The following is a 24272-nucleotide window of genomic DNA, read 5'->3' on the forward strand; positions in this document are numbered from 1 at the left end:
TTTGTGTCGATAGATAACAAAATTTATTGATTTTCGATACCAACACAACACCTGACAAATCAAATTTGATATCTATATATTTTTTTTTTTAATCTTACCAAACAATATGGATTGATTATACTACATCAACTCCTGCCATTATTTCCTTACACAAAGTAAATTAGATTGATCAGGGTAAATTAGATTGTTCTTTAAGTAAATCAAATTATAAAGAAAAAAACTAGGCAAATCAAATTTAAACCGGAAACATTATCACTGTCTACCATGTTTGTGGCAAAATCAAAAATATCTCCCGCAGCCTTGTAGAAACCATCGTCACCCTTGATCACGGCGAAATTCTTATCTACCACAGTATTTTTTAGACATCATCATCGTTTCCTCTAGTCTCGGAACGGTTAATTGTCGTCAACCGCAATTGTTGCAAAAGCGTGAAATTTGTTATCTTTATCAGATGTGTTGGGTTTAGGTATTGGCATAGATTACTGACGTATCAAAAATTGGTATGAAGAATCATAAAATATTAAAATTGATGCAGTGGATTTTAATTTTCCAAGTTATCTAATCATTCGACTAATCCGATCTTGCAATAACTGGTTTAGGTTGTATGACCAAGACTCTACTGAGTGACCAAAAATACAGTTTGACATTCAATTTTGGATATCACTTAACATTTATAGCAAATTTTCCATACAAAAAGCTATCTGGGCCTAAACTCATGTCATTATATTTATTCTAGCAAACAACAATGAAAGTTTCATAATATTTTATGTACAACATTTAAATTAAACTAAATACAACATCAATTTAGTCATACGGTATAAATGATAGGTACTGTTAAGTACCTATTCTTTATTAATTGTAATCTCAAATTTTTATCTCATAAATTCCTAGGAATTGTCTCAGAAGACTTAAACTTATAATGTGACTAAGCCATGAAAAATAAAACTAAGATGTACAATAAACTGTGTATATGTAAATAATTAAAATAAAATATATAAATTAAAAATGCTAAAAGCTTAAATATTTTAAAATAAATAATTTGTGCTTTTTAAGTTGTAATTGCCAATTTCAAACCTATAGAATGTGCTAAAATATCTAGGTAAATGTTTAATTCAGCAAAATATTACTATGGCAAAGTTCAAAAATTATACAGCGACATGTCTCAGTGCAAAAGCAGCATTTATGCTCTACAAAAGCACAGTGACCAGAAAAAGACTAGCTCTTATATACATACAAAAACACTATGTATCAACATTTTGGTTAACAGGAATGAAATGTTACACAACACGAACCAATCCGTTACTAGCATCCATCATAACACGACACTCCACGTAATCGAACAAAACCAGTGTTTATAATTTTTTATAAAATATTAACTGAGGAAATCGTTGATTTCTGTAGCAGAGAGTTGCTTGGTAGGTTGAGCGGGTTTCATTCCGTTCATCATCGGAAAAGACTGCGGGGCCATGCTGTTCATCGGAACCTTGTTGGCCAGTTGGAACTGTGGAGCAGGGAAGGTGGGGCGAAACTGAGCGGGGGGAGCTTGTCGAGGGGGAGCTTGTAGAGCGGGGGGAGCCTGCCACGCGGGGGCGGCTGCCGGGGGGTTCCAACTCTGATTGGTCCATGCGTTGGCAGGTGGTACAGGTGCAGCGGGGGCAACAGGTGCTACAGCGGGGGCGACTGGCATAGACCACCCCTGAGCGGGGTTGGTGGGGGCAGGCGCCAGTGAGATCTGCTTCAAGTTGTTCTCCATGAGTGACATGGTGAGATCCTTGACGGGGGGTGGAGCACGGGGTGTGACGGAGGTTGGGTTCAGCACTGGCTCCTGTTGTAACCTTCTGGCTACCTCTTGTCTCTCAACGTACCTATAGACAACAGTTGTTAGATTAATTATACCGTTCTCTTTCTTTACCATATTGAAAGATTGACTAAATCAACAAACATTAAAACAAGGACAGGATAAATGGAGAAAAGGGTTGCATTTGAAAATAGGATTCTAGGAGGAACCAACGCGGAAAAGACACAACAGAGACCCAAGAAAACTTTATAAGCATCCAGATTTAATGGTGAAATATAGAAGAATTAGATGAGCTGGCCATATTTTGAAAAGAGAGTCATCTATCTTCAACAAGTAAGATGTTCAGGGTTCCTTGGAAGAAGACCGAGAGGATGATGAGGTTGAAATGATTGTGGCAAGTGATGATGATATAGAGAGAAAGGATTAACTGAGGAAGATTCAGGACAAAGTGTGTTGCTAGCCTAGTAGTTAACGTCTCTAACTTCAGTGCAGGACAGACGGGTTCAATTCCCGTCACGCCCACAAAACATGAGTTTGAACCGCTTTCCCAAAAAATTTTTGATTGACATTCTCTTTTATCTCTTCTAAAAAATGCTAATGGGGTTGACAAGAAAATAAAATACATTGTGGGACGTGTTTGGTGGGACCAAATATCTTCCCAGATATTTCTGGAAGTAAAGAGTTGAAAGTGGGGATGTAAGCAGGACTTCCTACCAGACTTTCCCAACCTTGCACTTCAGACACTTGAGTAATCTTTAGATCAAACTGTACAGATAAATAGATGCGTTTTAATCTTAAATGCCACGTAAGAGCGACCTAAAACTTTTACATAGCACGTACACTGTCTTTGGAATCTGTTAGGTATCTGTGTAGGTTATATTTTAAACTTATTCAAAATCACAGTAAATTGAAAAAAAAATCAACAAATCTAATTCAACTTACCCCTGTTTATCCTGCAGAGTCAAACCTTTGGGCTGAGTTAAGGTGGACAGATCTGAATTGAGAGTGGGAGTTGGTTTAGGTATGCTCGGCTTCATGCCGAGAATCTCCTCAAACTCTGACTGTGTGGGAGGGGCTGAGTTGAAGGTCTTCATGTTCATATCCATGTCCCTGCAATGGCAATAATATAGGATATTGGAGAAGACATTCATCGAAATGTAGGCTACCAGCGAGTTTTTTATTCAATGAGTACATAGCAGAATGAATTACGTAGTGTACAATTATTGATATTATAATTTCTCTTATAGTTTGATACAGATATAGTTACTAGCTTAAAATAAGTTGTTGCTATAGTTAGGTATGGTTAACGAAAATCTTTTATTTACTTTCCGTAAATTTAATAACACGTGCAATGCTGATAAGAAGTTCCCTAACGAGATATTATATAAGAAAACCGTATATCACAGCATTACACTATTAGCGACTCAATATAATACTTAAGACTTATTTTATTTGGTTCGACTAAAGCTTTGACTTGGAAATGAAATGTCTGTAGCCGTAGATGCCACATCAGTCTTGCAAAGGTTTCCACTTCCGTAAACAAGGACATTAGCAAGGAAAAACTAAAAACTATTGGTATGCTCTCTATGTAACCTGACAAGTATCATGTGTCCACAAATCTTGCCAAAGTACGATCCTTCAAGCCTTCCATTTACTAAGTGAATTGTTCTCTAGCCATCTAGCGTCACAACTGGATAAAGCAAAATTTAATTCTAAAAAAATCTTTCTTAACAGCATTCCTAAAGAAATCTTCAAGCACACAATTTCAAACTCACTTTTGCTCGTTCTGTATAGAATTGAGCTGTTCCAGTTTGACCTTCTGCTCGGCCTCCACACGGTTGACCATCTCCTTGATGACTGCGATGATAGCGTTGAACTGGTTCAGCGTGAGGGCGTTCTCTATACTGAGCGGCATCAGGAACGGAATCACCTTGGTTGCCATCACCTCTTTGGTCATTACAAACTTCTTGTGGTTCAAGACCAGTTTGTAAATACCTAGGATGGAATAAAGATATTAATAGACACTGGAATACTTATGTATGTAGGGCTTGTTGCAGAGACATCAGTTCTTCAAAGATTTGTCAAATTTTGGTCTTTAGACGTGATTGAATTACATTGTATCCTGCCAAGATGGATTGACGCAACCCAATCATCTTTGGGACTATTAATCCCCTGAGATGTCGTCCAGTATTTTTTCTTTCCCAACAATAGTCATCTCATAGAAGACCAAGATTGGACAATTTACTTGTGGTAGCCTAGCTTCTAGGTTAGGATATGAATATAAAATATGACAAGTTTTGTTTAAAAATTGCCATTGAGTATAAAATATACCTAAAAAAATCAGGAATCACTGAATTATAACTAATGAAGTTATCCAAAAGAATTGTCATATACCACACATTACTGGAGATAAAGATGTTAACAAAATTCAACAGAAAATATTGAGAAAAATTTGAAAATTGTCAAAATTATCTTACATAACCCCCTGGATGGTCCAAATTCTGTGGACAGACTCTTTATTCTTATTCTGTGGACAGATGCAGAGGATTATTCTTTTAATTCTAGTTCTTATTTTGGACATAATGTGGAATAACCCTCTTACTTCCAACCCCAAAACTTTGCTGTGCTTTTTGTCAAAAAGTAGTCCAAGGTTTACCAAGTATTCCCATGAGGACGGCTGGTTCTCGAGAGGGTATCTGAGGCAGGAACGGTAACACTTCGTCCAGTACAAGCCACTTGTCCAGGTGTTCCAACAGCTTACCAACACACACGAGACAGTTGACCCTAACCTACAACACAATACCACAGCTCAATACAAGAGTCAACAACAGAGTGCACAAGAATTAAGACTTAAAGTTCAAAATTGTTGATGGTAGAAGTAAAATCAATGAAAAAAAAAATCTGCACAAAGAAGTAAGGTACAGAGGAAACTTGCTTGTATGACTACTTCGCGATTTTTATCTCTGGGATGTTGTGCCGGATTTGTAATGAGCAAGGAGGAGTCTGAACGACGAGCGCTCTGAAAAAATTCCTATCGACAGGGTTTCCTTTACCGTGAGCGCAAAGGAGGGGTGTCAGACATTTCCCTAGACACAGCCATTAGAGCTAGACACCACTTAAGTATACCATTGAATGTTTCCTCTGTACCTTACTACCTTTCTTTGGATTCTGGAAGACCATTTCCGTTTCCGTCTTGTAAATTGTTTCTACAAATTAATTAAGTTTTCCACCTGCACTAAATTAACAAAAATCCTTAAAACTTATGCGGGTATATGTTTAGTCTATGATTCTTCTTGGGATATGGTTACGGCATCTAAACACACGTAAATCAGAGACTCACCGATATGAAAGAAGTTGATATGCAAAGCCGCTTGATTCTGGGCAGCAGCGCGTTCTTCATCGACGGGTACTCGATGAGTGTCGCGTAGTTGGGTAGCACAGACAGGCAGAGTTCTTGAATTTGCTGAGCATCCGCTTCCAGCGCTCGATACAACATCGGCAATACATCAGACTTCACCTCTTCTGGTGGACATAGCTTCAGAAGCAACTCCATCTTCTGCATGAAGATCAGCAGGATCTGCGGAAACAGATGGCTGTCAAGGTAATGGAACATGGCTGTGATAAGTGTTGAGGGCATGAGTATTTTGAAGAGTTTGAAATGCTTTCCATAGACAGAGTAGAAGACATAGAAAAGGTGGAAAACGAGATGGGCGAGTTGGAAAAATGGAGACGAGAAATGGCAGATGGTGGAGGAAGAAGAACTGTGGAATAGAAGAAGATGTTTTTGATGGTCAGAATCATGACCCATCTGTCCTTGATCAGTAAACTTTTTATCAACGTACCTGGCTAAAATAACCAGCCGATCTTAGTCAGAAACAAAGCTATCATCACATTCGTACAACACTCATTTTTTAAATTTATTTTATACACACCCTAGTGTGTAAAAATCTAACCTAAATGTAATCTAATCTAGCTAGTTTTTTAAAAATTGGATCCAAAGTGTCATTGTGTCCAAAACTTAGAGGTTATGTTTTTAAGACTGCTTCAATCTTTAAGCGCATACATAATACAGTAGACCCCCTCTTAACCGACCTCGTATTAACCGATAATCGGATTATCCGCTTTCGATCGTAAAATAATACAGTTTGTTTTAACCGACCTTGCTTTGAGAGCAGCTCGGTTTAACCGCCGCTGTCTAGGAATCTCGGCATTTCCGCTCCCACGCTGGGCGATGAGAACTGAACCATACGCTTATCTCCACAGGATATGACTAACAATAAGTTATTTTGTGTTGATCACAACAAATATAGCATAGCCTATTGTCAGTTTGTCATCATCGTTCGTAGCTCGAGCACATCTGATCTGATTTGTTATCTGGGTGGCAAATTTATAACATCATAAAGTGCGTTACGATTTTGAGAACTGATTATCTTATCACCGGAGTAAACAAACAACGCAACTTGTAGGGAAGGCAGGGAAGGGGGGTTAACAACTCCAAGGTCAAGATAGTTTTTGTGCCTAAGCCTCCAGTGAGAGGCTATAAATAAACGTCCTGTCTTGTAACAAAATTGTCGCTTGTATCTTCAATGTCGACAAAAGGTTCTGTACTGTATTACGATGTTATTTGGAAAGCATCAATTAATACATTACAGTAGGCGGAGTAGGCCTACTAAAGTTATTAAAATAGGAATTTTATTGACTCTTGCCTAGTATTATAATATATTCCACTGAAAGTAGGCCTATTAGACTTAACCGTGTTTTGGCTTTATTTGAGACTTTTCTATCAATATGAAAAAGGAGATAAGAGTAGTTTATCTGATAAATAATGCAAGTATGATTTCAAAATAATGATTATATAATTCCAAATGAATAGCACTTCATTATGTTATGATTTTAGAGATTGCCCGTTTTATCCGACCTTTTGAGTTATCCGACCTAGGTCCGGTCCCATTAGGGTCGGTTAAGAGGGGGTCTACTGTACATTGCATCATATCGCTTAGAATTTACCTTCCCAGTAAATCATCACAGTTCAAACAAATTTCCTAAAGGAGCATCATCCCATTAGTAATGTTCTAGAAAGTAAACGAAAAAGGAATATTCTTTTTGTCTACCTACAATTATATTATGATAAATATTAAATAATTATGATACATACCTGAATCGGATCTGTCATTTTCATGACAGGCTTAAGGTGGGGAAGAATAAGTTGAGAAAACTCCTCTTTGGAACAATTCTCCGAGATGAGCAAAACATTGGGCAGAACGAACGGAACCATCGTTGGGTTCACAAATTCCTTCACCAAACAAGGAATAACTCTGAAACATCAAGCCAATAATTACAAATATTTTGCAATCATTTTTTTAATATTGTGTTCGTCAAACAGGGTGATTAGAGCAACTGCCATACAAATATCAGGGGTCTCTTACCTGGCAATTTTCATGAAAACTCTATGTGTAAAATACAATTACTAGGTGTTACTTGTCACGTCTTCATCCACGATTGTGATTTAATTAAGTGAATTACAAAACAGTACACTTTCTTTGTTTCAAATTTGGTAGCATATTTATATTGTTACAAGACTTTAATTTACGTCAAGAAGTATTTTTCAAGGGGACAGTCCAATGGTATAGCTTTGTAGTCTTAACAGTTACTCTATAGAACTAACTTTAAATAACATTACTAGTAACTACGTTAGGTGTAAATGTACCAAGTTACCTGAACAGACACACTCTATGTGGTAGTTTCTCAATTATTTCGGGAAGTCCCTTATAAAACTGAGACTTTTGCAGGTTATCCCACTGGAACAAAGAGTCCAAGTAGTTCAGAGTTTTTACCCCCACGTCATTGAAGAAGTCTATCTGTAAACAATGAGAAACAATTTGAATACGTTTTGGTAAAAAAGTTAAATAAAGAGATGTTAAGTAAGATTTAACAGTGAACTTGTATGCAGAACTCCAACAACTATTCGAATCACTTAGGAAAGAATAAAAAAAACTATAACCAGTGATAAGGATCAGTGAAATGAGGCAGAAGCCGTGATCACAGTAAAATCCTGAATATCTCCCACGGTAGTGTAGACATCATCGTCTTCTGCGTTCATGGAAACATCATCGTCTACCATGATCGTGACAAAATCTTAAATACCTCTCGTGGTCGTACCTCATCATCATTTTCCGAGATCGCAGCAAACAGCAAAGTATTAAAAAACAACCACAAATAAGTAGACATCATAATTGTCTTTCCCGATTGCTGCAAAATCTTTAATATTTTTCACAGTTTTATAGACATCGTCTCTTGTGGTCACAGGAAATTATTATCAGTCTCCTGCGGTTACAAAATAATACTTTATCATCATTCTTTTTTATGTATAGACATCTTCATTGTCTTCCACAATCATGGCAAAATCTTCCACATCTTCACGGTCTTGTGAACATCATCATCATGTCCTGCGGTCACAAAAACATCTTCCCTATCGTGATAAAAGTGTAAATTTTTCAATCCCAAACTCTTTGAGGACAAGTAAAATAATAAAATACCACAAGGTAAAAATCAAACTACCCAAATTTTTTGATAAATCGGAATGTGGTAAAATTGATATTTCAATTGATTTGGGTGGATAGAGTTTTACTGTATTAGGTTCAATGTTTTTTTTTTTTTAGACTTGAGAGTTATAAGAAAGAAGACACTGACCTTAAGAAACTCGTGTTCGTCTGGTCTCAACTCGGGCTTGACATTAAGCATTAGTCTCACCATGTCTCTCAAACCTTCAGCTACACACATCAGTTTGGACAATGGTAGCTGCTTCAGCTGTAACAGACAACACATACTTTTTTAGGATTAAGCATTATGATTTTGATCCAATGTAATGACGCCATTCGTGCACATGTTAACAAAGTATGAATAAAGTTTATTTCATTTCATTTCACTTTAAAATCTTCAAGATAGGTCAACTGCTGGATTGTCAAAATTCAGACATTAATTACAAGAGTAACTTAATTAAAAATACACCTTCAACTACCTTTGCAGGTAGAGCTCAAGAAAAAAAGCTGAACTCTGCATTTGAAATGTGTTGCAGCCTGGGAAACATTTTTGAAAATTATAATACTTTGTTAGAAAAACACACACAAATTATGATTTTAATTTTTACTACGTGATATTTATAAAAGGCCTTAATCACTCATTAAAATAAAATTCACTATGTTTAATCACACTTTACATGTAAAGGTCAGTGATTTTTTTCATCACTTTCATTTTTCTTTGTAGTTCATAAAACTTATATCTTCATGACCTCAGTGGCAATGGCAGATCCAGAGAGGGGGCGAAGGGGGGAGACCTGCCCCCCTTGGGCATACATATACATATATTTTTTTACTGCATGTAATACAGTGGTGCTTACAAATTGCGTACAATAATTTGTCACACTAATCTATATATATAAAAGGCAAAGCCCTCACTGACTGACTGACTCACTCACTCACTCACTCATCACTAATTCTCCCACTTCCCATTTACCTAGGAGGCTGAAATTTGGTACACTGATTCTTTAGGCATTAAATAGGAAAACTAAGTAGTTTTTATTCTGATCGGACTCTCGGGCTCCGCCCCAGTGGCTCTGGAGTTTCCCATGTTAACCTTATGAGTACTCATATTTAAATGGAATTAATGAATCTTAACAGCTGTTTCAATTAAACAAGTTGGTTCTGTTCTATGATGTGCAATAGCATTAAAGTTACGAGGATTACCAACAGGGTGCAGCACTATTATTTTTTTTAAATTATGACAGCTAATTTGCAACCAAAAGGTGAGTGAGCGTAGCGAACGAACTTCAACCTGGAGGCGAGTTAGCGTAGCGAACGAGCTAACCTGAAGGCAAGTGAGCACAGCGAACGAGCTCCAACCTAAAAGTGAGTGAGTGTAGCGAACGAACTTCAACCAGGACGTGATTGAACCATGCGAACGAGCTTATCTAGAAAATTAAGAAGTTAAACGGGGCAAAGTCCGCGGGTACAGCTAGTTTTGGATAAAGTAATGGTATAACACTGCCATTTTGGAGACTTAGTTTACAGACTGCTGAGTGGTGTAGGTATACATTTTTTAGTGTGGGAACGCTCACAAAATTTTTGGAAAAATACTGGTTCCTTACCATTATACAAGTTCTTTGGAAAAAACTGAGTGGTTCCCACAAATTCCCGCCTCACTACAAGACTGACTAATTTCTTTTACCGCAACAAGATAAGAAAAAGTCACTAGATCCCTACAAAAGTTTGGTGAAACCAACTTTTATAAAATTTATGGCGGATAAACCGATCTGTACTTTCGTCTGGGAAGATTCGATTAATCTGAGCGTCAGATGATCCAAAGTCGGTTTAAAGAAAGTCTACCGGAATAAAAACTACAGAATTTTGGCATTTCAGAAAAACTCCAGGTAGGTAGTAATAATGGTTGCCATTTCATTGAAAAGTATTAAAAGTATCAATGTTGGACCAGATAGTGGCAAAACCAGGGTTTAGACTCTTCGCTTACAAAAACTTTTAAAAATGCCAACAGCGTAGATATACACAAAAATATACACAAAAATATACACATATAGACCTTATCCAAGGAAGAAGTATACATAGTCCTTTGATATTACAGTGTATGCATTTCGTCCACAAATACTTTGCGACTACTGTAAAAGCACAGACGCTGACCTCATTGATGTTTCGCTTATAAGACATCCAGTCTTTGTTGGCAGTCAGCAGAGGTTGGCCGTCGTTGTACAACGCTGTGATGACAGCTCCCAGGCTGAACATGTCACTCGCTGCTCCGTTACTTTCCGTCAGGGCTACCTACATCACAAAAAAATTGATTTTCACGTCAATCACGTCTCAACAAGAATCAAAAACTTTGAGTAGTTGAGGTACATCCGAGACAACTTTGACTTGTAAGTATCTTATTGGTATTGCACAAAACGTGATGAAAAGGTGCATTGGTCCTTACATACCTCAAATAACATAGTTACCATAACCAATAGCGAACTTCAAACAAAGAATGGAAATTATGCTAAGGCCAAATATTAAATTTTACTTCTCTCCCTATAAGCTGATTTTCCTAGATACAGAAGCAGAGCACAGGGTCCGCTCTCCTCTTGTATCAAATTTAACCCTTTCGATGCTGGAATTTTGTTGTTGTAATTTTCCAAAATATGCTAGAGTTATTTACTTAATCAATCAATCAATCAATCAATAAATCTTTATTCAATACATACAACAAGTGTACATGAATGTGTCATCAACCTAAAACTACTTCACATGATTTCACCTACTTCCCTACTTGCTTAGTCATACAGTTTTTTTGTTACAGTGTTCAAAACTTTCCAAACTATAAAATTCGCTATAAATTAAAAACCCCTTAAGTTTATTTTTGAATTTATTTACGCTACTTTCGTTTCTAATACTGCTGGGGAGGGAATGCATGAATTTGATTCCAATATAATTAGGACTCTCCTTAAATTTTTCTTTTTTATGTTTTTTAGTTATGAAGTTAAGTTTGTTTCTAGTGTTATAATTATGTACGTCTTTCTGTCTTTGAAGTTCTGATTCATGATTTTTAACATACATTATCGTCTTATAAATATAGAGACTGAAAACGGTAAAGAACTCTAATTCTTTAAAATGATTTTTACAGGATTCGTTTATATCGAGATTAAGGATACACCTAATGGCTTCTTTTTGTAAATGTAAAATTTTGTTTAAATTTAATTTACTTGTTCCTCCATAAATTTCTATACCGTAAGAAATATGTGAGTGAATAGTAGCAAAGTAAACCTTTCTTAAGATTTCTCTGTTGCATAATGGATATAAGCGTCTAATAGCAAAAATACTTGAGCTGATTTTATTACATAAGTTGTCAACATGTGAGGTCCAATTAAGTGTGCTATTTAAGGTTAGGCCTAAAAATTTAGTTTCATAAACAAAATTGTTAAACAGTTCTTTTCTAGATTTTTTAGATTCAAACTCAATGAACGTTGTTTTATTTTCATTTAGTAAAAGATTTTTTTCATTCAAGTAATCTTTAATTATTGTGAGTGAATCATTAGTTTTATTTATAAGAAGCTCCATATTCTTATCATGTATCGACATACTTATGTCATCTGCATACAAGCACAGAGTATTATTTTCTACATGTTCAAATAAATGTTTTGGCATCCCTCCCAAGTAGCACAAGAACAAGAATGGGCCCAACACTGATCCTTGTGGCACTGAGTATTTTACTGTCCTAACCTCAGATTTAATATGGTACATTTTATTCCCACTTAAATGAACAATGTTAACAAACTGTTGGCGTCCCTCCAGATAAGATTCAATCCAGCTTAACTCTTTGCCACCAATTCCATACATTTTAAGTTTATTTAGTAACTTTAAATGGTGCACGCTGTCAAATGCCTTGGACATATCCAAAAAGGCACCAATTACTTTGTTGTCCTCATCCAACTTTTCCAACACATTTTCAATATAAGATATAAGTGCTGTAGTGGTGGATTTGTTTTTTCTATAACCATGCTGCTCTTTATCTAATAAGTTATTAATTTCAAAATAATCTACTAGCTGAAAAAGAAAGCATTTTTCAAATAATTTTGAAAGAGCTGGTTGAATTGCCAATGGTCGATAGTTATTTGGATCTTTTTTGTCTCCTTTTTTATATACCGGGATAATTTTTGAAATTTTCAGCTTATCAGGATAAACACCTGTTATAAGCGAAGTATTAATGACGTGTAAAAGTGGCTTTAATAAAACAGATTTAGATTCTTTTATTATTCTAATCGGAATTTCATCATAACCTGATGACCATTTAGGTTTTAACTGGTCTATTATGGATATTAAAATTGGTTCATCAATTGTTTTGCACTTAAACTTAGTGTTTGAAGCAAAATTTTCAGAACTAGTTTGGGTTTTATTCAGATTTGGTAAAACATGATGTTCCACCATATCAGCAAAATTATTATTTAATATATTTGAAACAGCATATGGGTCCTCTAACTTATTTTGTCCTAAAAGTGCTAGGATTGCCACGGGGGCAAAGTCTAGTGTAAGAAAAAACATTCGGTAAACAAAATTTTTAACCTCAAAAGTGCTAAGGAACGATATGTTGGGCCTCAATCGTATGAGGAATCGAAATGATCCATCGATGTTTCAAAACAAAAATCGAGTCAACCAATATGTCTATTTAAAAACTCACACGAAAGTGGCACCAGCACGATATATCGTCGATTAGCACTTTTCCGATGAAACGCGAACGATATATTGTTCCATAGCACTTTTCAGGGAAAAGATGCACAACGATATATCATCGCATAGCACCGAGGGGGGTACGGTACTATTATCCTGGGAGTGAACATACAATGTTAGTATAAATGGAGGTGAGTGTATGATGAGTACCCAGATCTTGTAGTCTTGTTAGTCACTAAGGCCGACACTTTCCTTAGGCACAGCTGTTAATTAATAGCCCATACGATGGCAACTAAGGGACCTACACAGTTTATAGTGGAATCCGAAACATTTTCGCCTTGTAATTTACAAATTGGTCTAATTATCAGGAGTACTGCAGACTTTACTCCACACCAGGGAGTATCGCATCCACAGTGCATGCCTATAAATATCCACAGTTTGTGACCTCCTAGTAGCTGAATTATTGCAGTATTTTACAGTTAGTAGACCCACCTCTGGGGCGAGATAGTCCAGTTCTGGCTGCGCCAATGGATGAACATCTGGCTTGTACTGCTGCCACAGCCAAACAGGCTGAAAAATAACCAGATTATACCATTGACTTTGAATACTGAAGACAACAACGTATATGGACCAGCAGTAAACTAAAAAATTAGCAAACTGACATATACATCCTATTAGTTTGTCAATAGCCATTCTGCTGGGTAAGGGGTGGGAGTAACTATGTTATTTTTTGGGTGGAATAAAAAAATTAATAGCTTTTTAATTGAATTTAATTGAATGAGTGAAATTGCCATAGGCCTATTAGGCTAGTAAATAAAAAAATCAAAATTGTTTGAGCTGTTTTGTTTTTGTAGAAATCCGATTTTATTGGATTATGGAAAAATCGACTTTCACAAAAATAAAAAACACTTGGAGGTACCTTAGATTACGGTTCACAAACCAAGAACCAAGGTAATTAAAACAGATAACAACAATAAAACAAAACGAACTGATGTGAAATTGACTGCATTGTGAAATGGAAAAGTCAGCTGTTGCTTTCAAAAACAAAACTCCCTTCAGTGCCAGCCGTTATCAGTTAGAAACAATAGTAGTAGTTACCACATTTTTTCTTTCCCTACAACATATCATTGTTGCAATTGTTTAAAGTACTTATATTTAGCTTTAGCAATAGAATTTCACTTAGCTATATTTTTCTGCTTGTGAAGATATAGTGAGTAAAATGCCAAATTGATAAGTAACTTAACTATTATCTTTTTCTGTGCAATACATTTAGAGTTTAGACTGCAATAAGTCATAAACTGTTCAAGCAGTTAAGTAACAAAATAATATTTGTCCAAGAATACAACCAAAGAGAGATGCAGTCATGAGAATTGATACTAGACGTTTCGTTTCTTTATCAGTGAGTGTAAATAAAAGGTTTGATAACAATATTTGATGACGGACTGAGAAACAACAGTTATAGTTTCATAATAAACATTTCTTATAGATTACAGGATTGAAACACTATTGGAGAAACACCAAGAAAAGTTTTTGGCACAGATAAATAGTTATTTGTGTAACTAGTGGGTAAAGTGGCACTTTGCTGCACACGAGAGCAATGTTTACGCACGAGCCGCAGGCGAGTGTGGAATGATCTCGAGTGCAGCAAAGGCCTTTTGCACTCGTGTTACACACTATATTTTTCCTACAGTCACTATAAAGCATATAAATAATTAGTCTTTCAATCACTGTACAGCACGTTTTTAGGTTCAGCTGGCAACACAAATAGGTGCCCTAGAGAAAGTAGTACCCAGTCCGTATCATTCCGCTATTTTTCCTCGGCAAGAAATGTGCTCCGCGTTTTCAGAATATAGTTCCGTATGTTTTTGTAATTTGAAGTGGTTTCCGTGCCTAAAAAATGCTTTAAAGGTATTTTCTTGTTTATTAAGATCGTAAGAATGTTTTAAAAACGTTTAAAAGAAAAGTCCAGAAAGTTCATAAATACCGAAACTATAAACACGAAATGACAGGTTAAATCGTAGTTATAATAGTCAATCAGCTAGCTGCTCATAGTATTGTTATCTTTAAGTGTTGCCAACCTATTTCCAAGCGTACACAGATTACGTGCATAATAGAACTACGCTGTTATAAGTTGTTTCGTTGGAATCCTGATGTGCGGCAAAGTATAAACCGTACGACAAAGTATAAACCGTACAGCAAAGTATAAATATGCAGCAATTAGCAGCTTTCTGTACTATAAACAGAACAAGGAAGCCAACTTTGTCGGGCGACTGTAGGAAAAAACTATTAAATATTGATCAATATTGATCATTGTCAAAAATAAATAGGCTAAACTATACTAGGGGTCACGAGAGTCTGCAGTTGGTAGCAGCCAATATAAAGAATGGACCAGCAACATCACTGTTCACTACTTTTCGACAATTTAATTAAAATATAGGCCTACTAAACAATATGTTCAAATCAGCTGGTATTATTAGATTTGACAACACTGTAACTGTCATCATTGGCTCCTTCGAAGTCGCGTGGTAAATAGGCACCTCCCTCAACTGCAGACTCTTGTGGACCGTACTGTAGTTATTACAATGATTTAATACTGAACATTTAAACCCAAGTGTATAATTAATCTGCCTTCTAACTATGATCCATTCACAAAAATTAGGTGGTTTGAGGGAATGTTTTCTCGTAACTTTTTTTGCTTAATGTATCTTACAGCTGATTGACGGGATGGATAAATGTTTGCTTTAATATCAGCTGTTGAGCTATTGTAATAAAGGTAGGTCAAATGGAGGTGATAGAACCCTTGGAACCTACATTTTGATATCGGAGTATAAAACTACCCAAAGACTACCAAGGTATTGACAATAATAAGTAATAACCAAGAAAATACTCACAGTAGCCGCAGCAGGTTGAGAATTCAAAATGCAAAAATCGAAACCAAAGATTTTCCAGGCGCCTTGTTGGTTCACAACAATGTTTTCCGGCGTCAGGTTGTGGTGCAGAATTTTCGCATCGTTGTGCAAAAATGCAAGCCCCTCTCCTACCTAGAAATGTTATAGTTTGGTTAGGCCCTACTACAATACTTTTGGCATTAAACTGTATCATTTCATTAATATAGTGAGCGAAATGCTGTATGATTTTAGAAAATGAAGTCGAGAGCTTTCCTTATTTTTAATTTTTTTTACGTTGGCAGCCTCTGTTGCCTTGTATGTGCCCGTCCACATGGGCCACTGAGGCCTGTGCATGGAACATATTCAGCAAAGCAAGGGCTTAGCCGGTACAGTACATGGGTTATACCGATAAAAAGTAGTGGCATGTACGAACGGGGTGAAGCAAAAACAAGGAAACCCAAACGCTAACAGTGTTTCATGAATATTGCAACAATGATCGATCAGCTGATCGTCAAAAATTGTTGAAAGTATAGTGTTTTTTTTTACATTTTAACAGTTTTCACCAAGGCTAGGACTACGATAGCCGCAGCACAGTATTCAAAATTGTGTTGAGTGTGTTGAATAATATTTTATCATTTATTTTTGGGTTTCCGTTTTTTTGCACCCCCCAGTACCAGAATCCAAACCCATGAAAACGCTGCCTTGGGCATTAAGTCCATGGCACTACCGACTTTGTATCGATGCTATGTATAGACTGAAAAAGACATTCATAAGACAGCATAATTTATTACAACTCCAAAAAACAGCTGGACCAGATAAACCCAAAGATGCTCGACCATGACATTGGTTGTGTCCGTACTGTTATACTCACTTGCAACAGTCCGTACTTGATTTCCACTTCAAACAGTTTGTAGTTTTTCAACTGCGGACTTGGCGGTGTCGGAGTATTCTCCAGTTTGCCGAGGATGTTTGCCAAGCTGGCAAAGACTGGCTCCGTAGCAAAAGCTAAACTGTCTCTGAAAAAGGAAAACCAAATAAATTTTCACTAAAGAATAAGTAAACAATTGCTACATACATCAAATAACATTGAGTAGGCTAATATTCTGGCTGATATGTACAACTAAAACATCCGCTTTCATTCTAGTTATTTTTGTCAGGCCATTTAAACCAAGCCTCTCCATCTTCTCTAATCCACAGTTCTAGGTTTTTTCTTCGCCTCTTTTAACTATCAAGGTTCAACTCCAAAAACATTTCTTTGGAATATTCTTTTTTTATTCTCACATTTTCAAACCTTCTTAATATTTTTATGCAAGAGGACTTACAACACAGGGGGTATACAGGTTTATTGCGGACATTTTCCTTAAACCTTTAAGGTCCTTGCAGAATAATCCTTTAAACAACATTAACTTACTATCACCAATGATGAACTACAAACAAGAGGAAATATTTTAGAGACATCTTGCTTTATTTTGGATGGAGGCAAATTAGCCCATTATAGCTATTATAGTTATTACATGAAATCCACGGCACAAATAGTGTTAATTGGTAACCGCATCAATCATCACATACTTAAAAACAAATATAGGCCTAATAAAACCATCAACCTCTAATAACCAAGCAAAGAGGGGTTGGTGTTTTGGACTTGCAGAGTTATTTGTAAAACTTGAGGTTTGGACTGCTCCAAGAATTGTGTTTTCAATTATATTATGCCAATAGTTTTGATTTTTTTATATTAAATGTCAAACCCTCAAACAAACTCTTACCTGGACTCTTCGCAAGGATGGTGTACAACCAGAATCTGCGGATGTCTAAGCCTGGTCAGTTGTGATGCTCCTCTCTTCAGAGAACTAAGGATGTCTTCTCTATCCTGCTTGGTCCATCGGTCCAACTGTCGCTTCTCAAAAACAAATATGCTCGCTTCTTGTCTCGTAGACTTTTTGTATCCGCTGTAAATCTTCCAGTGAAGGCCTAAGGGAATCAAAGTTGACTGTTCAAATTACCAAATAATACACGCAAGCGTAGCGTTTTCTTCAGTCTAGGAACCAACGGGTAACCAATTCCTGCTGTAAACTCTAGATAGATATTTTTTCTTTTATAAATTATTACGATAATGGAATAAATGCAAAAAATTACTGTTTCTTGTGGTCAAATCAACTGAAAAATATAGTTGAACCGAATTTTGCTAATGGAAATTCACTAGCAAATATCAAATATTGCATTGATAGCCATACTAAATCTATACTTATAATCAATGATATCCCCAAGAAAAGGACTAGCCTGAACTGTTAAAAGAAAAAATTTCAGTTATTTTTCTTCCAAAAATTTAATGATAGCCTAAATAGGCCTAATAGAGGATAACTTCAAACCAACCACATATAAGCTACCTAAGGAATTCGTTAATAAAGTTAGGCAATACAACTACCTAGTTAATATTTGAAAAATATTGATTACTTTCAATCATATATTTGTAGTTCAATTGTACCTATGCAGTTCAATCATAATACTGCAACAGAAGTTGATTCAGTAGGAACCAGAGAAGCATACGTTAAAAAATGGATACCAAAAGTCTAAACTAAGGGTCTTATATTATAACTACGTCTAACCTGAGCCAGCGCTGGCGATGTGAGCAATCACCTCATACTCTCTGGTGACCGGGTTGCCAGGCAACACTCCCTGGAGTTGGGAGACAGTCGTTGACACAGTAGAATAAAACTTGTTAAACACATCCATTTAAATTACCTGTAAACAAAGCAATAGACAAATCTCAAACTGTTAACTAACATATCTTTTTTAAGGATTTCTTATCCAGAGTGTCCAGCTTCCACTAGGACTAACTCCAGGAAATGGTTTTATAGGTCAAAATGAAAAGAAAACAAAGAATACAACTTTTTCCGGAATGGTTTTGTTAAAAAGATATCTGTCTTTGTACCCATTGGCCGATGCTATAAGTTATCTAGGCTATATTATTAATATGCTACATGAAACTTTGTAAACAATAAGGCTTTTTTGTTTTGTGATTTAACCCTACACATAGGCTATACCAAAATGTTTGTCTAGGTGTAGATTTACAAACTGACCATACATGTTTGAAAAAGCCCCTTGGGCTCTGCCCCAGTAGCTTTTAAAGTTCCCATGTTATCCTTGTGAAGAACATATTTTTTTTACATTAGGATCAGATGGATAGTTTAATTGCTGTTAGGGATTTTGGTTGCAAGATAAGGAAAAGTGGGCTACAAACATTTACTGACTTGATTGAAATGAAATATTACACAGCAGACTCCCTCTAACCCGGACTCCTCGGGACTGAGGCCAGTCCGGATAAGGGGTTTTCCGGTTAAACGACATCTCCAAAACAAACCGTTTACTGTTACTTCTACTTAAATTTAGGAGAGCTTTGTATTCAGACACGTGATCACTGGTCTCAAATCTTTCCCACGAGAACAGTTGTTTCAATACCGCTCACTTCCTGCCGATCTAGTCCGGTTAAACCAATGTCCGAGGGAGTCTAGTGTATTTGAAATTGAGTAGGCGTAAATATTACAATGGAAAAAAGTAAGAAAGCTTGGACAGTTTGATATACGGAAAAAAAAACTGAATTAAAACTGTGCTGCATTTCTTGAGCAATCATGGAAAGAGCCAAAACATAGGAAAGTCATAGAACACCACGAAGTAGAAGAAATAGTAATACAGTAATGGTTTTTGTACAATTTATAATTGTAGTTAAAATGGACAACCTTATAAGGCCCATCACGCTATCCATTTCAGTGGGAAACATTTGTAGAAAACACTAAAAAACAAGCTTTTGAAAATTAATAACATATTTACAAGAAATGTTGATCTATATCAAACTGTTACGTACATCGTGTGTACTTCCATAATCTTTGAGTCGACTCTTTTAAAACCATCGGAAATTACTTATGACGGCTAATCCTTTTTAAAGTAGGCCTAATGCCTATAATATTTCCCAATGGCTCAAGATACTTCGGAATTCGAGCAACAGGTCCACTACCTACTATTTTATTACGGTTAACAAGGCAACTAGGCCTAAAATTAATTGTTGATAGGCCTATAAGCATTTCATATTGTTTTCAAAATTCAATTCTATTATCACAACAACTTAATCATTTGCATTGACAGAAACAAGCCAAAGAGAGAAATTAATTTTAGTATTTTTTGTTTGATAGATTATTATTTGGATAATACCGGAAGATTTTCTCACTAGCTAAAAGAAAAATGTAAGAATTGAAAAGGTCCTGCTTCCAAGATATTTAACTTTGAAGAAACATGGCCTTACCAGATGTTATGTTTATTAGCATAAAACATACTACATACTTCTTATTGAACTGAGAAATGATTTAGATAGGCCTACATCAAAATATTAACAGCTTTAAAGTGAGTTCACTTAAAAAAACAATATGTTTGTGAAAAAATATGTTTTTGTTTCTTCATGACACTAGTGTAAGCTATAAGCTTGACTAACAGTTAGGGCCTAGTTACATGGGGCTCAAAGTTTTTAACTGCAATTTAAGAACAAACTGGTAAGCCTATTTATTCCAACAACGTTGAAATTACTTACTTTAAATTTATGCAATAATTAAAAAAACAGTCATTAAATTTACTACAACTTTGTTAATTTATTTCCACAGTCTAACCTCAATCCACAGTCACAAAAATGACAACTGAACACTGAACTGACTCAACTAAACTGACAAGAAGAAGAAGCAAGAACCAACCGTCTGCTTTCAGTAGCTTTAACGTAGGGAAGAAAACCAAATCGCTAAGTCTTTCGATTTCGATTACTTTAGCTCGAACCCGTTGGATATACCATAGATTAATACTTATTACTAAGATTAATAATTGCAGCATACCTTACTTATCTATGGTGGCATCTAGAGTTAATGGACCGTTCCCTTAAAAATTCCATTAGCTAATATAAAATTTATCATGTTTTTAATTTCCTGAGTTTTCCATAATCCATAGGTACTTTTCATCATTTGAGGTTATATCATAGATAAAAGGAGTATAGACACAGATACCCCACGCAATGCTAATATGTGTTAACAATTTTTCGCCCAAAAACCGACTAGATCCTAGGCGGCGCTAGTCTCGAAACCGACTAAGCGCGGTTGCCATGTCGTGCAACTCAGTCGGTCGACCGGCCAACTCAGCCGGCTGGGAGAGATTCCCTGCCCTCGCACCCGTCACAGGCTATACGCTACAGTATACAGTGCACGAACACTTCACTCTGCGTCCTAGAGCTTAAATGAAATGAGTTTTCTCTTCATAGCTAAATAATTTATAAACATTTAGCCATTGTGTGATAATCATGAGATTATGAAGGGAATTATTTTACGCTTACAATAATTAGTTTAACATTGTAGCCTATATGCTTTAGAAAATATGCAGAATAATTACTTTATATAACAAGTTATAGGAAATGTTATATATTTATGAACTGGAATGTCCTGTGGAAATCAAAATTAGCATCTACTCAAATTATGTAAATTTACCGTTAAATTTGCAGTATAGTTAAAGCTATACACCAAATTACATTAAGGGTGGTAATTTGTGTTATAGCTGACATTACTAGTGCACATGCCAAATAGAATTTGGTAAAAATACTGAAAAACAAACATTGCTAACTTCCTAAAAATGTATTGGGATTTTCTTGGTAGAAACGAGTGTTTATCGCCACAGTCTTGCCGACAAGCTCCAACTCTACCCTTAGACAAAAAATGTTTATTGGCACGACCACCGCCGCGCTGCTGTACACTTTCTTCGTCAGTTGTGCCATTCATTCAGTAATTCAGTTAACGTCGACATGGAGAGAACGACTACGACAGTTTGTAGTTACAGAAAGTGCAAGAATTCGTATAAGAAGAAAAAGGACTTGCGAATGTTCAGATTTCCTAAACACCTCTCTCAAGAGTGGGTAAGAAGTTTCGGTAAGTAAATTATTTTAGCCAAATAAATAATTAAGCAAATCATAGTTTGGATATAGTTTACGAACTCAAAGCATAATTATTGGGTATCAATTTTCTTTGTCCTACATGTTCTTTTCTTTTTGATACCTTCTGTATTTGGTTTTATGTTTTAATTATATAGTTTGCAAGGCTATTTCGTAATATCAATAGTTTTGTATTTAAAATACTTCTATTGATATTATCCGTAAACATGTTTGAGTGAATGTAATAAGGGATTTATCTACTTTCAATTAAGATAGTATAGTTTGTATATAGGTTAATAATGTTATTTTCATCACTGCGAAAACACTCACCGCAATAAGTCACTTTCAAGACTAGTAATGAAAACCACTATTGTTATATATCCAACAGCTTAACCTAATATTACATGTTGGGTAATATAATATTGTATGTTTAGTTTAATATATGCATTTTGCTTTCAAACGTAAACTGCTCTGTGTTTGTCATCCATCCCTACCCTCCAAGTAGGGTCATAACACTCCTAACCTGGTGATAGAGCTATTGCAGTTGTTAATTATCTTTGGTATGAATGAAGACGCATGAAGGGACACCCTTATGTAGGTGGGCATGAATGATGAAAGCGAAAGCATAATAGTATAGTGGTGAGGCTAGTGACTCAAGGTCAGGTGAAATGACAGTACAATTAATCTATTTTATTTAGCAAAGTACAGTAGTCGCAGCTAGTCTGGGCGCGCGGCCGCGCTATGGCGGGGGGTGTAGAGGGGTGTTTATTGCTCATTTCCAAAAACATCTGGCCCACACGGCTCTCTGGGGTTGTTCAGCGCCTCAGCGCTGTCTCATGGCTTTGGCGTAAGGGACGGTTTAGTACACAAGGGTCAGCGCGCCCAGACTAACTGCGACAACTGTATATCAGTCCCTGGACACCCGGTCAGTCACCCCCTTCACGCACACTTACCCTTATGAGCTGAGAGGTGCGAGAACGAGACCGCCGTTGGAAAATGTCCAATAGTAGTTCTTCATCGGTTCTTTTATATACCAACTATAATCAAACTATAATTTTCAAATTTGTAATTTTTATCCATACGGTTCATAAATCTAAATTGTACTTAAAATTACATAAAAAAAAACTAGACAAAACCACGCACGATTTCTTTAAGCAAGTTTTCAATAAACATTTGTGTACCTTTGGTTGTTAGCATTATTTTTTAAATTATTTTATTGCTACTCTTGTCTATAAATATTAAATATTAACAAATTTATCTTATTACAATACCTATGGTACATTCTATCACTTTTCTATTGTTCCCACGTGAATATTTGTTGTATTTATTGTTTTTTATATCAATGTTGACTCTACTTTAAAAGCGTGACTGTTGTTGTCTATATAAAAATATATGTTGTTGTTCTGATGAAACAATCGAATGTTGGCGAACGGATGAATGGTTTGGCAACACATAAAGGAGAGACTTGCATACATTTATTTATAGGTGTAAAAGGTAAACAAGTTCACAATAACAGGAGAAAGTGTATAAACTAAAATAGTTTTATTATAAAAAAATCGCCAACAAATTTAGATTGCTTATTACAGTGTAACAATAAATATAATCAGTAAATAAACAATAATACAATAATAACTTTCATATTTAATTTACACTCTGGATGTTAGCGCGTCTTAGTGGTCATATATATTGTACAAATATTGTATTTATTTTCAGGAAATATAAATCTTATCGGACTGTCACCTTCTAGATTGTATAAAAACAAAAAAATATGTGAGGAACATTTTCGAAAAGAAGACATTTTGCCTAGTGGTAGATTAGTGAGAAACGCAATTCCATTGCAGTACTCTGCTTCAGAATGCTCAACGCCATCATGTGCAAGCACAAGAGAAAACACTGGTGACAGTGTCCAAGAACCAAATGAATCAGTCAATAGATTAGTGCACAGAGGGAGAATGCAGACGTATGAGAATCGGAGGGCAATCGAGCCACGTGCTTCACCTGATGTTAGCACATCTTCTTCCAAATTTACAGTGCAGCAATCTCCATCCGTAAGAAACTGGATTGATCAGGCGTCGCCAACTAATCGGCCGGATCGCACCAGATTGGTACGGCTAAAGAGAAGTCTATTTTCAAATTTGACTCCGACTCGAAAATTTGAAAGTAAATATAAACAATGTAGACGTAAGTTAGCTTCAAAAACATCAGAACTATCTAGACTTAAAAAAAGATTTATTGATTCAAGAAAAAGAACATGGCTATTGAAAACTAATATGTTCAAAACTAGAGATGCTGCTGTGCTGTGTAATATGCAACTACACAAAAACAGGCAATCGTGGAGCAAAGAAGAAAGAAAACTAAGCACAGCTCTTTATTTAAAGTCCCCGTCCACTTATAAATTCTTAAGACAAAGAATAGTCCTTCCAGGACAATCC

At 35.9% G+C, this 24272-nt stretch overlaps 1 protein-coding gene across 2 annotated transcripts; it reads right to left on the minus strand.

The window, feature by feature from the left end:
• Positions 1-1047: 1047 nt before the first annotated feature.
• LOC128993488 (SCY1-like protein 2) lies at positions 1048-20594 on the minus strand. 2 transcript variants are annotated; one of them, XM_054417429.1, is made up of 15 exons: positions 20546-20594; positions 18497-18632; positions 17657-17861; positions 16765-16909; positions 15897-16046; positions 13498-13575; positions 10489-10626; positions 8489-8605; positions 7514-7656; positions 6954-7113; positions 5139-5375; positions 4455-4587; positions 3574-3793; positions 2741-2908; positions 1048-1865 (listed from the first exon to the last, which is right to left on the minus strand). In XM_054417429.1, the coding sequence occupies exons 2-15, from the start codon at positions 18621-18623 to the stop codon at positions 1373-1375; spliced, it is 2514 nt and encodes an 837-aa protein (XP_054273404.1). In that variant the 5' UTR covers positions 18624-18632; positions 20546-20594; the 3' UTR covers positions 1048-1372. The 2 variants fall into 2 exon arrangements, with proteins under 2 accessions (XP_054273404.1, XP_054273402.1); XM_054417427.1 differs by having other exon boundaries at positions 20470-20580.
• Between the last annotated feature and the right edge of the window lie 3678 nt (positions 20595-24272).

This window comes from Macrosteles quadrilineatus, unplaced genomic scaffold, assembly GCF_028750875.1.
Source record: "Macrosteles quadrilineatus isolate MER2022 unplaced genomic scaffold, UCM_ALF_1.0 Scaffold_4__1_contigs__length_99947679, whole genome shotgun sequence".
NCBI lineage: Eukaryota > Metazoa > Arthropoda > Insecta > Hemiptera > Cicadellidae > Macrosteles > Macrosteles quadrilineatus.

What these genes read in the sequence shown, in the direction of transcription:
- LOC128993488 (XM_054417429.1), bottom strand. Translation starts at nt 18,623, where the DNA reads ATGGATGTGTTTAACAAGTTTTATTCTACTGTGTCAACGACTGTCTCC. An exon ending in CATCCTTGCGAAGAGTCCAG is followed by an intron (nt 16,910 to 17,656) that starts GTAAGAGTTTGT and finishes TTCCTTTTTCAG; the next exon opens with AGACAGTTTAGCTTTTGCTA. An exon ending in ACGAACACGAGTTTCTTAAG is followed by an intron (nt 7,657 to 8,488) that starts GTCAGTGTCTTC and finishes CATTGTTTACAG; the next exon opens with ATAGACTTCTTCAATGACGT.